At 37.9% G+C, this 15,619-nt stretch overlaps 1 protein-coding gene across 2 annotated transcripts in view; it reads left to right on the top strand.

The window, feature by feature from the left end:
* The window catches only part of MYO5C (myosin VC), a 333,517-nt gene that overhangs the window by 99,649 nt on the left and 218,249 nt on the right, over positions 1 to 15,619 (top strand). For both annotated transcript variants that reach the window (XM_063926097.1, XM_063926096.1), the window contains exon 12: positions 7,469 to 7,609. In XM_063926097.1, the coding sequence (XP_063782167.1) occupies positions 7,469 to 7,609 (141 nt within the window). The remainder of the gene's footprint in view (positions 1 to 7,468; positions 7,610 to 15,619) is intronic.

Genomic DNA, 15,619 nt, shown 5'->3' with positions numbered 1-15,619 from the left:
AAAAATAGAAATCCATACTGTTTATTCTAAATAGCAAAGATCAGACCTCCCGCAGGTGGTCAGAAAAGTACTTAGTTACAGTAAAGGTCATTAAAGAACCATGGTATAATGTATATAATTTGTTTTAGTACGTCTGTCAGGATTAGTCTGTTGCTATGGCAACTGAATGCATTTCATTGGATAACTAAGAACCGGACTGGGTAGGCAGGGCGGAACTGGAGTTTTAGGAGAATCCTATAATAGGTATATTGCATGCACACACAGACACATAGGTACAAATATGTAGCCATGTGTACATACAGACAAGCAGTATGACTGAATAAAGCACAATATTCTGATATCCATCAGAAACTAAAGATCACCTCTCTAAATAAGATATTCATATAATTAAACTGTATATAGGAAGAGGACCAAATTCAGGAATAATAGAAAAAAGAAAAAAGTAAAAATAAATAAATATAAAACTAAAAATACACAGATAAGCCACCATCACAGGAAAAAATTGAAAAATAAAAAATGAAAAAAGTCCAGAATTAATCCAGGAAAATGCCATAATGAATGCTATCATTTAGCCCACGTGGTTTTATAGTGTCTAGGCGGTGTATCCAAGCCGCCTCGCGTTTCAGCAACAATTTTGCCCGATCTCCTCCTCTTTTTAGTGGTGCCACTCTGTCAATCACCATACTTTTCAGGGTCGCCAGAGGATGACGGGCCTCATAGAAGTGTCTTGCCACTGGTTTATCGGAATTACCATTCGTCAGAGCCTCTCTCACAGACAGACGATGGTTTGCCATCCTTTCGCGAAAGGGGCGAATTGTTTTGCCCACATAGACGAGGGAGCAAGGACATGTCAAGATGTAAACAACAAAATCCGATGTACAGGTCAGTCTATGTCGGATAAATATTTTGGCACCAGTATGCGGATGATGAAAGTACTCTCCACTTGTCATGCTCCGACAAGTTGTACAATTAATGCATCTGTAGCATCCCATTTTTTTAGGTGCCAACCACATATCCGAGCCTACTTCAGTAGGTCTATCTGGCTGCATTAGAATGTCCTTCAAATTACGTGCCCGTCTGAAGCTTACCAGAGGTTTGTTCGGCAACCTCTTTGTTAATATCGGGTCTGTTTTGACCATTGGCCAATGTTTGTTAACCGCCTTCCGTATAGCAGATCCTGCCGTGTCGAAGGTGGTTGAGATAACAAACGGATTTTTTTCGGATACCTTCTTCAGTGAGTGTCCTGCATGGATTTTTTTAGCCTTATCAAGGCAACTCATGATAGTATGGTCATCATATCCCCTCGCCATGAATCTGTTTTTCATATCCTCCAGCTGTATTATGGTGGTTTCTGGATCTGAGTTGTTTCGAAGAACTCTCATGAATTGAGAAATAGGTAAATTACGTTTTAAAGATCCTGGATGGTGGCTATCAAAAGATAATAAAGTATTCCTATCGGTCATCTTCCTAAACAGTTTATAACCATAGCCTGATTCAGTAGCGTAGACACTCACATCTAAGAAATCAATAGATTTAGTATCATAATGCATAGTAAATTTAATTGGGGAATCAAGTGAATTGAGGTGATCCAGCATCTCAAGGAGGGACCCCTCAGTGTCCTTCCAAATTAAAAAAATGTTGTCAATAAATCGCCGATAGAAGGCGATACTATCCCCAAACCGCGGGAAGATGTTCTGTTTTTCATATTCATCCATATAGAGGTTTGCATACGAAGGGGCAATGTTACTCCCCATCGCTGTTCCCGCCGTTTGGAGATAGTACCGCCCCCCAAAGCGAAAATAATTGCATGTTAAAATTAGTTCAAGTAGTTCCATCAGGAACTCAATCGGTGGTGTCCCAGTGTGTGAATGTATCAAAGCCCGCCTGGTAGCCGCCAGACCAGCCCCATGCGGGATCACTGTATAAAGAGATGTAACGTCAAGAGTGACAAAAATTCCTCGATCAACAAAGGGAAGCAGGTTCAGGAGTCTCAGGAAGTCACCCGTATCCTTAAGATAACTACTGGTTTCCTTAACGCAAATCTGTAAAAAACTATCCACATACTGTGCCACATTGGAAAATATTGAGTTACGTGCAGAAATTATCGGGCGTCCTGGTGGTTTGTCCAATGTTTTGTGAATTTTTGGTAATAAATACAGTATTGGGCAAATGGGAAAATCAGTTTTCAGGAAACCAGTAGTATCTTCATCAATCCAACCATGTGTTAGAGCATCATCCAATAGTTTATCCAGTCGATTTTTAAAGATCAACATCGGATCACTCGGTAATGGTCTATATGTATCACGGTCAGCAAGTTGTCTCAACGCCTCAGAGTTGTAATCACTTGTATCCAATAAGACCACTGCCCCACCCTTATCGGCAGGTCTCACAGTCACCTGTGAGTTGTTTTTTAGATCACTTAAAGCTCTTCTCTCAGCCCAAGTAAGATTATATCTATGTTGTTTATGTTTGTCAAGTGACTTTTTTACATCCTGATCTAACATCCTAGTAAAGGTCTTTATACTGGGGTTTAGGGATGGGGGATCATAGGTACTCTTCCTCTTGAATATTTTTGGAGTTTGAGCATTAGTCATAGGATTAGGAAATTTCTCCATGAGTCTCAATTTCCTACCAACTTTATATCTATCGATCGCCCAATTGAAATCGCTAAATTTAGGTGTAGGTATAAAACTCAGTCCCCTAGAGAGCAAATTGATCTCTGAGGGAGAGAGTTTATATGAAGATAAATTGATCACCGATTCTTTACTGCTTTCGGTTGTTTATTCTTTTCTTTTGTATTTGCCCCGCCGGAGGTGGGGCCTTCTGCGTTTAAAGGCAATTCCCCAAATTGTGATCGGGTATTAGCTCTAGGTAAAGGGGGTTTAGACCGTGTCTGAGAATCAGAGGAGTCCCTCTCTGAGGAAGAGTAGCTATCAAGATTTGTCTGGTTCTGTTTATATCTATTACCCCTAAACCTAAAGGTGGGGTTTTCATTACCGGTTAACCAATTATAGACCCTATGATCCTTATAGTCCCGATCAACCTTTTCAAGTTTAGATCGTTTAAAGGAAATAAGGTCTTTCCGATATTTATCAATTTGCTGTTTAAGCTTAGTCATCCATTGTTGTGTGTTATCCTTTTGTAAAGAATCAATGGCTACCGGTTTAAAGCTAGTAATTTCAGTTCTAAGTTTTTTCAAGTCACTCCCTACTTCCTCAATTACCAGAAGAAGCAGATCAAACGAGCACTTATTCAAAATGGAACACCATTTACTACAAAAGGACGGGTTGCCCCTACCAATTGTGGGGATATTCTTCAAACGAAAGCCCCGTGGGATCTGCTTCTTCCGGAAGTAGTCGGAAAGAAACTGTCCATGCAACAGTAAATCAATCTCCCTTTTTTCAAGGTTCAAAAGTTTGTGATACAAGTCTAAAGTACTTTCTGCGGGAATCTCTTCAAAGTCACTAAACTCAGACAACACCCGTTCAGCATCCTCATCAGTGAAAGCTAATGAATCATATTCAGCAGCATGTAGTAAATCAGTGGAAACAAGATTCTCCATTTAAAGAGATATATTAGATCAATGGTGTCTATTCATACTAGATACATCCCCTCCCTATGGGTCTACACCACCGAATCAGGCCATAGATCACACAAAATGTTTAAAAAAGAAAAAGATAAAGCATAAAAAAGGAAAAATGAATGAAAAAAAGAAAAAAGAAAAAATAATAAAAAAAATAAAAAAGACAAAAAATGGATATCCGTTTGTGCTTGATGGAGGAAAAAGCAGTCAACTGGTCGTCAAAGTTCATTCCATTCAGTCAAATAAATTTTTCAAAGCAAGGGCTTTCAAGGCAAATTAATAAATCCAAAATGGTCACTGGTGCAGGACATAATTTGCAAAATCATGCAAAATATCATATATAGAATAGTGTCCACACTCACGTGTTAAGAGAAACTTGCTGGGGTGACATCCAAATAACTGGGAACAGAGTCCCACTTCAACACAAATCCAATAGAAAAGCAGGAGCACTCACCAGTCTTCAAGGTAGTAAAGTAACTTTTATTCAGATCATTAATGCAGAGATCAGATCAACGTTTCGGTCTGCATGTAGACCTTTGTCAAGATGATTACAGACTGAAAAGATCACCCTTATATACCTATATAGACCCACCCACCAATTAATCAAAGCAACACCCCCACACCCCATATAGAAACAACAATAACCATAGGCGTAAACCAAATATACATAATGCTTATAAAAGACAATGGATAAAATATCAGTCACCATCCTACCTAGATCCAGTCAGGTTAAGAAGAAACTACAGTACTGTGTGTATCTAGAAAGATACACTGATGAAGTGAGCGCTCCGGCGTGCGTTCCACAGGCCTCCCCACTTCCTGCCTGTGGAACGCATCAGCTGACCGGACGTCAGGCGCTACCATGGAAACCGGGCGACGAGACCGGAAAAATAGAAATCCATACTGTTTATTCTAAATAGCAAAGATCAGACCTCCCGCAGGTGGTCAGAAAAGTACTTAGTTACAGTAAAGGTCATTAAAGAACCATGGTATAATGTATATAATTTGTTTTAGTACGTCTGTCAGGATTAGTCTGTTGCTATGGCAACTGAATGCATTTCATTGGATAACTAAGAACCGGACTGGGTAGGCAGGGCGGAACTGGAGTTTTAGGAGAATCCTATAATAGGTATATTGCATGCACACACAGACACATAGGTACAAATATGTAGCCATGTGTACATACAGACAAGCAGTATGACTGAATAAAGCACAATATTCTGATATCCATCAGAAACTAAAGATGGTGATTGACAGAGTGGCACCACTAAAAAGAGGAGGAGATCGGGCAAAATTGTTGCTGAAACGCGAGGCGGCTTGGATACACCGCCTAGACACTATAAAACCACGTGGGCTAAATTATAGCATTCATTATGGCATTTTCCTGGATTAACTCTGGACTTTTTTCATTTTTTCTTTTTTTCTTTTTCAATTTTTTTCCTGTGATGGTGGCTTATCTGTGTATTTTTAGTTTTAGTTTTGTATTTATTTATTTTTACTTTTTTCTTTTTTCTATTATTCCTGAATTTGGTCCTCTTCCTATATACAGTTTAATTATATGAATATCTTATTTAGAGAGGTGATCTTTAGATTCTGATGGATATCAGAATATTGTGCTTTATTCAGTCATACTGCTTGTCTGTATGTACACATGGCTACATATTTGTACCTATGTGTCTGTGTGTGCATGCAATATACCTATTATAGGATTCTCCTAAAACTCCAGTTCCGCCCTGCCTACCCAGTCCGGTTCTTAGTTATCCAATGAAATGCATTCAGTTGCCATAGCAACAGACTAATCCTGACAGACGTACTAAAACAAATTATATACATTATACCATGGTTCTTTAATGACCTTTACTGTAACTAAGTACTTTTCTGACCACCTGCGGGAGGTCTGATCTTTGCTATTTAGAATAAACAGTATGGATTTCTATTTTTCCGGTCTCGTCGCCCGGTTTCCATGGTAGCGCCTGACGTCCGGTCAGCTGATGCGTTCCACAGGCAGGAAGTGGGGAGGCCTGTGGAACGCACGCCGGAGCGCTCACTTCATCAGTGTATCTTTCTAGATACACACAGTACTGTAGTTTCTTCTTAACCTGACTGGATCTAGGTAGGATGGTGACTGATATTTTATCCATTGTCTTTTATAAGCATTATGTATATTTGGTTTACGCCTATGGTTATTGTTGTTTCTATATGGGGTGTGGGGGTGTTGCTTTGATTAATTGGTGGGTGGGTCTATATAGGTATATAAGGGTGATCTTTTCAGTCTGTAATCATCTTGACAAAGGTCTACATGCAGACCGAAACGTTGATCTGATCTCTGCATTAATGATCTGAATAAAAGTTACTTTACTACCTTGAAGACTGGTGAGTGCTCCTGCTTTTCTATTGGATTTATATATATATATATATATATATATATATATACATACTTGCCTACTTTTGAAAATGCATTTCAGGGAGATTGTGAAAGTAACACCTATCAATGCGGGTGTGTACTGCTACATCTGAGAGGCGTGTCATGAAAATGACTTACATCCAAATGTAAATGATCCTCAAAGTTAGTAAGATCTACTTGTTGAAGAAAACACACTGATATTTTGCAGGATTTGTTTGTGTATTGTGTTTTATAAGAGGTTTCATATACTGTAAGTGGCCAGGAAAAATCTTATTTAAAATGCGTGCAGCCATAGGGATCATTGTGCCTTATAACCAAAGCAGGGAAATGGCACTGATGATCCCATTTTAATGTATGTATCTCTGATTTCTCTTTTTTCCCAAGAATGTAACAGCTGCATAATGGGGATAAGGTGTAATCAGGGAGATTGTTGGTCTATTCAGGGAGTGAGGGAGATTGCTTCTATTTCAGGGAGTCTCCTGCAGAATGAGGGAGGGTAGGTAACTATGTATATATGTATATATACACACACACACACACACACACACACACACACACACACACACACACACACACATACACAGCACTGGCAGCACTCCTTGGTCTGGAATCGGAATCGTGGGGACATACACTATATATATATATATATATATATATATATATATAAATTGTATTTACATAGGAAACCCCCCTGTAAAAATCCTGCGTTTGCCCCTTCACTTCAGGGGAGGCAGATATAACATGTGCAAAAAGAGTTAGATTTGGGTGGGTTATTTTGTTTCTGTGCAGGGTAAATACTGGCTGCTTTATTTTTACACTGCAAATTAGATTGCAGATTGAACACACCACACCCAAATCTAACTCTCTCTGCACATGTTATATCTGCCTCCCCTGCAGTGCACATGGTTTTGCCCAACTGCTAACAAAATTCCTGCTGCGATCAACTTGGAATTACCCCCATTGTTAAGTTTAATGCAACATCAATAACTGGATCTTTCTGCTCATTGCTAATAATATAGTATTTGATCCAGGGTCTGGTCGTGGGTTGCAGTGATTACAGTAAAAAGATATTAAATACAGCGTTTGTGGAAAGAATGATTACTAATATATCACCAGATGGAATAAATTAATAACAACCATAATTATTACATTCTGAATCATACACCTATGTAAAAAATTGCAATTGCAAAGTAAAAATGTACATAATTCATGTGAATATGTCCCATCCTTCAATTATCGTGCGTGCTCATTAGATTAGTGGGTAAAGTAGTTCCTTAGGAGTCACATGCTGTGTCCAGCGTAAGCATAGTTACCACATTGGTGTTGCTGGGGTCCTGGTAATTAGCAGAGAATATTAGTGGAGTGGTGCACTACCAATCAGTGTAGACACGTTAACACTAGAATGTAAATCCATTTATAAAGATAATTGTGAATTTTTAAATGTAATGAATAATTCTGTAATTCTTTGAACTCTACTTTAGCATGTCTTCAAGCTTGAACAAGAGGAATACATGAAAGAAGATATCCCATGGACTCTTATAGATTTTTATGACAATCAATCTGTCATTGACCTCATTGAAGCAAAGATGGGTATATTGGAACTACTAGATGAAGAATGTTTGGTACGTGTTTTCGTTCACTTAGTCCCACTTTGCTTATGGCTCTTTCTAGTCTTTTTCTACTTTGCTATTTTTCATGTGAACCTTTCCTTTTATACCGAACAATAGTTAATAAGTATATCCCAGATGGTATGGATCTCTTGAGAGGGTCCATACAGGGGCGCCTATTTTTCTTTTTGCTGGTGGGTGCCGCATTGCCGGATGACGTAATCAAGTTACGTGTGACGTAATTACGTTACGCCATGGCCGCACACGCAAGAGACCAGGAGGCTAATTGAGAGCTGGGGGTGGAGCTACGGGTCGAGTCATTTCCGGCCCACGGCTCCACCACCAGCTCATAGTCTGCCTGGTGGTCTCTTTCGTATTCGGCAGCTGGGGGGAGTGTCGGCTGGGGGAAGCTGCAGTGCCGTGCCCAGGGCTCCGCGGCGCTGAGACTATGCTGGCGGCTCATGTGGTGAATGTCGGCTGGGGGAAGCTGCAGTGCCGTGCCTGGGGCTCCGCTGAGAATATGCTGCACTCACCCCTGCTGGCGGCTCATGTGGTGTAGAATTTTTTTTTTTTAATTCAATAGTATTTTTATTGATTTTCGGTTTTTCAATTAAACAAAAATACAAAAATAAACAAAACAAACCAGACAAATCCCAAACCCAGGGAATACGCAGATTCCCAATTCTAGTAGTAATCAGTCAGTACAGTAAAGCATGTGCAGGCTTAATTCCGTTACAGATAGTATAACTTAGAACTAGTATCACATATTAGCATGGACCATAAAGAACAATGTATATTGTATATATGCAACACAACATAATTATTGAGTAAATCACACAACAGCAATATTGGCAAAGTAATGGCCGACCGCGGGCGCCAGGAGACACCACAAATAAAGAGAGGCAGCTCACCCGATGCAGGTCTAGAAGCACACTCCCACTCTAACCCCCGGTACGTGTCTCATCTCCCATCCGCCCAGGCACGGAACCCTCAGTAGTGGGCACTCAGACACTCTGGGTCATAAAGCACGGAGACTCAAGCAATCTACCCCACAGGTCCTGATATTTTCCCCCCGCTTTTCTAGCTAAGTATACATATTTCTCATGAGAGGCCGTATCATTTACAAGTGAGACCCAGGATCGCATGGTGGGCGCATCTTTGGCAAGCCAAAGCCGGGCGATACACACCTTGGCCAGGCCACATAGATTAATTACATATCTTCTAGCAGGGGGGTCCAGGGCATCCTCCTCCCCACAGATAACACACATGTCGTCGGGGAGCATACAGTCGAGGGAATACCCGTTGACACCAGGGCATCAATAACACCTGAACAGAACACGGCTACCTTAGGACAAAGCCAGATAATGTGCCAAAAGTCAGCATCCAGACTATCGCACTTAGGACATCTGGAGGAGTGAGTACCCCCTATATGCCGCAAACGCACTGGGGTCATTTAAACTCTGTGTAGTATAAACAGTTGGATTTGTTGGTATCTAGTGGTGGTAGTGGATAATCGTGGAGAACACAGAGCACCCTCCCAAATCTCATCAGAGATGGCACCCAAGTCATATTATAAAATACAAATCCCCAAGAGAGGGGAAGGACAAAAGAAACCAGGTATACTTTGTGGTGCACTCTACCCAACTGACAATTTTTAAATAAGATTTCACAGAAATGTATATCCTCAGTAATATTAGTAAGTATTGGTTTAAATGCCCATAACCAAAATGGTTGCCTGAAATTATTTTTCTAATGGGACTAAATATGTCCTTTATTAATAGAGCGAAATATTAAAATCAAAGAAAAAGAAAAATTATTTGTGTGATAGAAAAATAAAAATGTGAATAAAGATTTAAAAACAAAGCTGATGTGTTTTTCCCTGTGTGTACTTTCTTATATTTGTTTCAAATGTGCATGACCATTCATGTATTTGTACAGCACTATATCAGTGCAAAATTTATTCAAAATGTATAATATCCATATTCCATGGAGCTTGTACCATATATTATAGAGGGAAATATATTTCCCTGCTATTGAGTCACAGACTTATTTCAGATATTGCAACAATGAGACTCTAGTCTCCTAATGTATACCAGAAGTGCAGTGAGATATTTCTCAATGTAGCAAGTTAGAGTGAATGAAACACTGTTGCTCAAGTATGTGACTCATACGCTGAGTCCTGAGATACTGCACGGTACAGAAGCCTTGCAGTGTAATATCTACCATCCACATTTAGAGAGAGCTAATTGGGGATATATCTTAGAGTAGTAACATATATAGAGTTATGTACAGATGTATAAATTAATCATTATGGGATAAGGAGTTGTATCTCAAGGAAGCATACCGCCAACTCGCTGATACAACTACGTACAAGAGACTCTGGTTCAATCCTACAGCCAATTTCCTTAAATTTTATGAGGGACTCATTAAAGGGGCCTTGAATGATGGAATCATCTACAAGTCTGATTATGATTTCCTCAAGGTGTCTGATCCGAAGATCTCCACACTATATTTATTGCCCAAAGTGCATAAGAACAGCGCATGCCCACCAGGAAGACCTATTGTCTCGGGCATTGACAGCATCACGGAAAAGGCCAGCATGTTCGTAGACAGGAATCTACGTAAATTTGTATTGGAACTCCCTTCATATATACGGGACACTATGGATATCCTTAATAAGCTGGAAGGGATAATCCTTGTATCCAATACTTGGTTATGTACTTGTGATGTTGAGTCCCTATACACAAGTATTAACCATAGTAATGGAATTAAAGCAGTGCAGTACTTTCTTGATATGGGCACACACCAGGACTTTAACAATTTCCTCATACAACTTCTAGAATTTGTACTAACAAAAAATGTCTTCACCTTTGATGATAAATACTTTCTCCAAGTGCGGGGCACTGCTATGGGCAGCACGTGTGCGCCAACGTATGCCAACCTGTACTTGGGGTGGTGGGAGAGGGAACTCGTATTCAATGACCTAATGAAAAATATACTAAACATATTATTGGATGGCATAGGTACATTGACGATATCCTGATCCTCTGGGAAGGTGAACGTGAATTACTTGAGGAATTCATTCAACTGCTTAATGATAACACCTTAGGCCTGAGACTTACCTCAGATATAAGTGCCAACAATGTCAATTTTCTGGACTTAAAGATCTCGAAAATGGTTGATGGAGGAATTAATACCGATATCTTTCGCAAATCAACAGCTACAAACAGTATTTTGCACCATAGCAGCTCTCATTTTCCAGCGACTTTAAGAGCAATCCCGAAAGGGGAGTACATTCGAACTAGAAGGAACTGTTCTGATGATGAAATCTACAGAACAAGAGCAAAAGAGGTCAAGGAGAGACTGGAAAAGAGGGCTTATGGGAAACAGACACTACAAAAAGCCTATAATTCCACGAACCAAACATCGAGGAGCTCTTTACTCATTCCAAAAACCAGATCGATGGATTCAAACCAGATAAGATTCATAGGTACATATGGCAAAGAATGGAAACAGATCAATATGGCACTGCAGAAATACAGATACATATTAAACACAGATGAAGACCTGAAAAAAGAATTTGACAAGAACATCAAAATCAGCTGGAGAAAATCACCTAATTTACGTGATAATTTGGTAAGAAGTCATTTTACCAAACACAAAAAAAGAAAGCCATCTATAGTGGGCTGTTATCCCTGTGGCAAGTGCACAGCATGCCAGCACATCAATATCACACAGGAATTTAAGGACAGATATCAGAACAAGATGAAAATTAAAAGCTTCATCAACTGTTTAACGCAAGGAGTAATTTACTGCCTTACATGTCCATGTGGATACAAGTATGTTGGCATGACAAAAAGACTCTTTAAGAAACGCATCTTAGAACACACATATAATATTAAAAATGCACGAAGAGATTTGGATAACATGAAAAAAATTACCAGTGTGGCGAAACATTTCCTAAGATTCCATGACAGTGACCACAAGAAAATGAGAATTTATGGTCTGGAACATATTGAGTTGGGAATCAGGGGTGGTAACATCACCAAGGAATTGTTAAAAAAAGAATCCAGGTATATATTCCTGCTAGACACCATGACTCCTTCCGGGCTCAACGAGGAGATCCATTATTTAGCATTTATTTAGCCTATGGAAATTCCAGTAGATTAGATCTGTGATTGGAAATGGGAAGGGATGCTTTCTGTCTTCTCCTTTATATATAGGAGACAGCATTATGGTCCATTCTATGCCAAATAATGAGTAATCTTGACGGACAGATACATAGTGCATGTGTTAATGACAAGATACATGGTGGACTAAGATTTATATGATCAACAATATAGGCCATCTCAATTATATCAATCAATAGAGGGACATATTAATATTAAGAAAAAATATATCCATAATATATATCTGGTGGTATGGACCTTACTAGCCACAGTCTACGAGTGGTAAATAATGAATGTACTTTGTATATCAAATGGGTTATATTAAACCTAAATATTTGTAGGACCCAGTATCAATTCCTGATGTAAGGAATTTTTCTATCCATAATGATGTCTTTATTAACATCACCAATTAGGATATTTATTGGAACTGTGTGAGATTAAAACCTAGTCAGGTTTAAGACCTACCTATGATATAATGGACTTCCTTCTGTTTCATGATATGGGACAGGATGATGTATCTTATTTGGAAAGATACTTAGAATCTATGAGGGGAACAGATTTTGGAACCTCACACCTTGTGAGAACCTCCTTGTAAGGATTGGAACACTACTTCACTTATCATATTTTATTATATAATTAATTACATACTACCATTTTATTTACTATGAATACTTACCTCATTTACTATGAACACTCATATATATATTATATGGAAAAAATTCTTGGATGGATTAGAATAACAGTTCACTTATTATATTTATTACTGAATTAATCACGCACTATTATATGTGGTTGATTCACCATAAACAGTTGTAGATTTAATACTTACTATAAATTTTTATTACTTGTGAAATCCATATTATTCTCATACTGTGGACTACAGAGATGCACTTTATTATAAATTATTAGAACTTAATAGAATTGAACACTGTCATATCATATAATACATTAGATCTGCGAATTGACAGCTATCTATATATGCAGACAATCTGTAATATTAATAATCACCCCTCAAATTTTCTAAATCATATGAGAAGACATCTAATACAATAGTCTTATAACTAGATAGAAACCTCCCTAATACTTTTTTTCCAGCGTTTATGACATCAGGTGGAAAGGCTCCAATCAAATTATTAAATATGACCTCCACTACCACTGTATGTGTTTATGGATATAGAATATACAATATGGTATTAATAATAGTTATTATATGCAGTTAATAATGCATACATAGGTCAAATATGAGATTGTTAATTCTACTTATGTAGTATTTATAATCTATAAGGATAGGTTAACAATAAAAGTCTATAAATTTTCATTACAGCTAACATGAGATTGGCATGGACTGAATAGTACATTTCAACTATGAAGGAGATTGAATATATATATATAACATAAAAACATTTTTTTTTCTCTTCAGCAATTTATGAGCACTTTGTATCACTTTAATCACCATTATAATTTATTTTTATTATTTACATATTATTATGTGGGGGATATACAGCCCTCCTTACACAATTACTGTAGTAATTTACACATATTATAATTATTGACACTTAATACGTACACCATTAACAGTTACATATTAGTGTGGTAGTTTGATCTATAGTTATGCACTTACCTGCTTTTTGTTTCACATTTTGTATTGATTTATATTTAGCACTTTTATTTTGCACTCACAAATAGGTACTTATCTAAGTATATATATATGTTTATTCTTTATATATGGGTTTTTATTTTATTTATTCACTGCTGAGGGTATTCTATAATACTGACCTCTAATTTGAGTGAGATTACTTATGAAAATATATATATCAATGAGGACATGAGGAGTGTGTTATTGATATTTTTTAATTTTTTAATTTTATCATATTTTTATATATATACAAATCAATTAAGTATGAGCAAATTCTAATACGGAAATCCGAATTATTAATTACACATAGGTAATAACATAAATGCACCATGGTATCTGTCTCTTTTATTGGGGTCAGAATCAGATCCCAATAGGAGGATATAAGAGATATCAATACACTAATTTAGCAATGTATATGGGAGCTTTCCCTTAGACCACAGAACTAATGCCGCGGCTGTGAGATGCAGCTGACGGCACTAATTAGCGGCCGATCTAATAGAACGGGCATAGACAAACACATAACGGCCGGACCGTTTCGAATGGCCCTACCTCATAGGTATTGGCTGGCTGATCCATATACGTCACATTACTGTCTTTTCCTCCCTATATAAATGTCATATCCGGCGGGCACCGTTTACTATAGTGCCCTGAGGAAGCTCAATAGGAGTGAAATGCGCATAGGCTCATGCTATGTGTTCCCTAACTATTATGGATAATTAAATGTTTCAATGTTGCACTGCACACTCTGAAATGTATACTACTATTGGGAGCTATTGTACTTATTTATAAAGATAAAGTCTGTACGGCTGCCTGTTATATCTAGCAGAACGCCATCTCAGTGTTGTGGATTACGCTGTCATTCAGACACAACACGAGGGAGAGCAGGGGATTTATTTAACTTACAGTGTAGTTCATATGTATACACGGACTCATTGTATTTGATCACATACTAGGTTACTGTCTCAATGGATTCATGCAATGTGTAATACACCTGCATATATACAGCTCAATATGGTTAATGCTGTCACCTACAAGCACGAACAGCGGTTATAAAGCGCTTCCGCATTTTATCAAAAGTGACATAATTTAATATGGTCATGTGAATAGCCAAGTACTTCATATACACATCTGCATGTATATAGTTGAATATGAATAATACCATTTAAAAGTTGCTTTCACACATAATCACGGACAGCGGGTATTAAGCGCTACCAAGTGTCATCAAATTGATACAATTTAATGCAGCAAGGTAGACAGCTAACTACTGTGTATTAATATCATACAGAAGATATATTTATTCCTGTATATCTACTCAGTATCTGTTTGTACTAAGAATGATGCACCATCAGCATGAATAGCAGATATAAAGTATTACTGTGATTCCAATTTAATACAGTGCAGCAAGACAGTCTGTTATTAACCAATAATAGTATATAGGGGATATCAATTTATTCTCTCCATGTACTTGTTGAATATCTTACTGCAGCATGTCATAAATATGACCACTGGGCTGTAAATACTATCGTGAATCACTGAATAGACACAACACAGTATAAAAAGGAAATATAATACTGTTAATTAACCTTATTAATGGAAGATTAATTTATACATCTGTACATAACTCTATATATGTTACTACTCTAAGATATATCCCCAATTAGCTCTCTCTATCAGTGGCAAACGCAGGATTTGCATGGGAGGGTTTCCAGAACTGGGCGGAGCCAATCACGGGGGGTGGGGACTGAGGTGACCCAGTATATGTTGGGTCCGTAAAACTAGTGTGTCTGTGTGTGCGTGTGTGTGTGTATATATATATATATATATATATATATATATACATATATCTACACACACATATATATATATATATTTATATACACACACACATACATATACACATATACATAGCATATTAAAAAAAAATATTTTTTTTTGTGGAGGGGGGTTTCTGGGTGCTCGGAAACCCCCCCTGGGTGCGCCACTGTCTATATATGGATGGTAGATATTACACTGCAAGGCTTCTGTACCGTGCAGTATCTCAGGACTCAGCGTATGAGTCACATACTTGAGCAACAGTGTTTCATTCACTCTAACTTGCTACATTGAGAAATATCTCACTACACTTCTGGTATACATTAGGAGACTAGAGTCTCATTGTTGCAATATCTGAAATAAGTCTGTGACTCAATAGCAGGGAAATATATTTCCCTCTATAATATA

This window comes from Pseudophryne corroboree, chromosome 6 (assembly GCF_028390025.1).
Source record: "Pseudophryne corroboree isolate aPseCor3 chromosome 6, aPseCor3.hap2, whole genome shotgun sequence".
NCBI lineage: Eukaryota > Metazoa > Chordata > Amphibia > Anura > Myobatrachidae > Pseudophryne > Pseudophryne corroboree.
The sequence above is the reverse complement of the archived record's forward strand: the minus strand, read 5'-3'. Positions and strand labels throughout refer to the sequence as shown.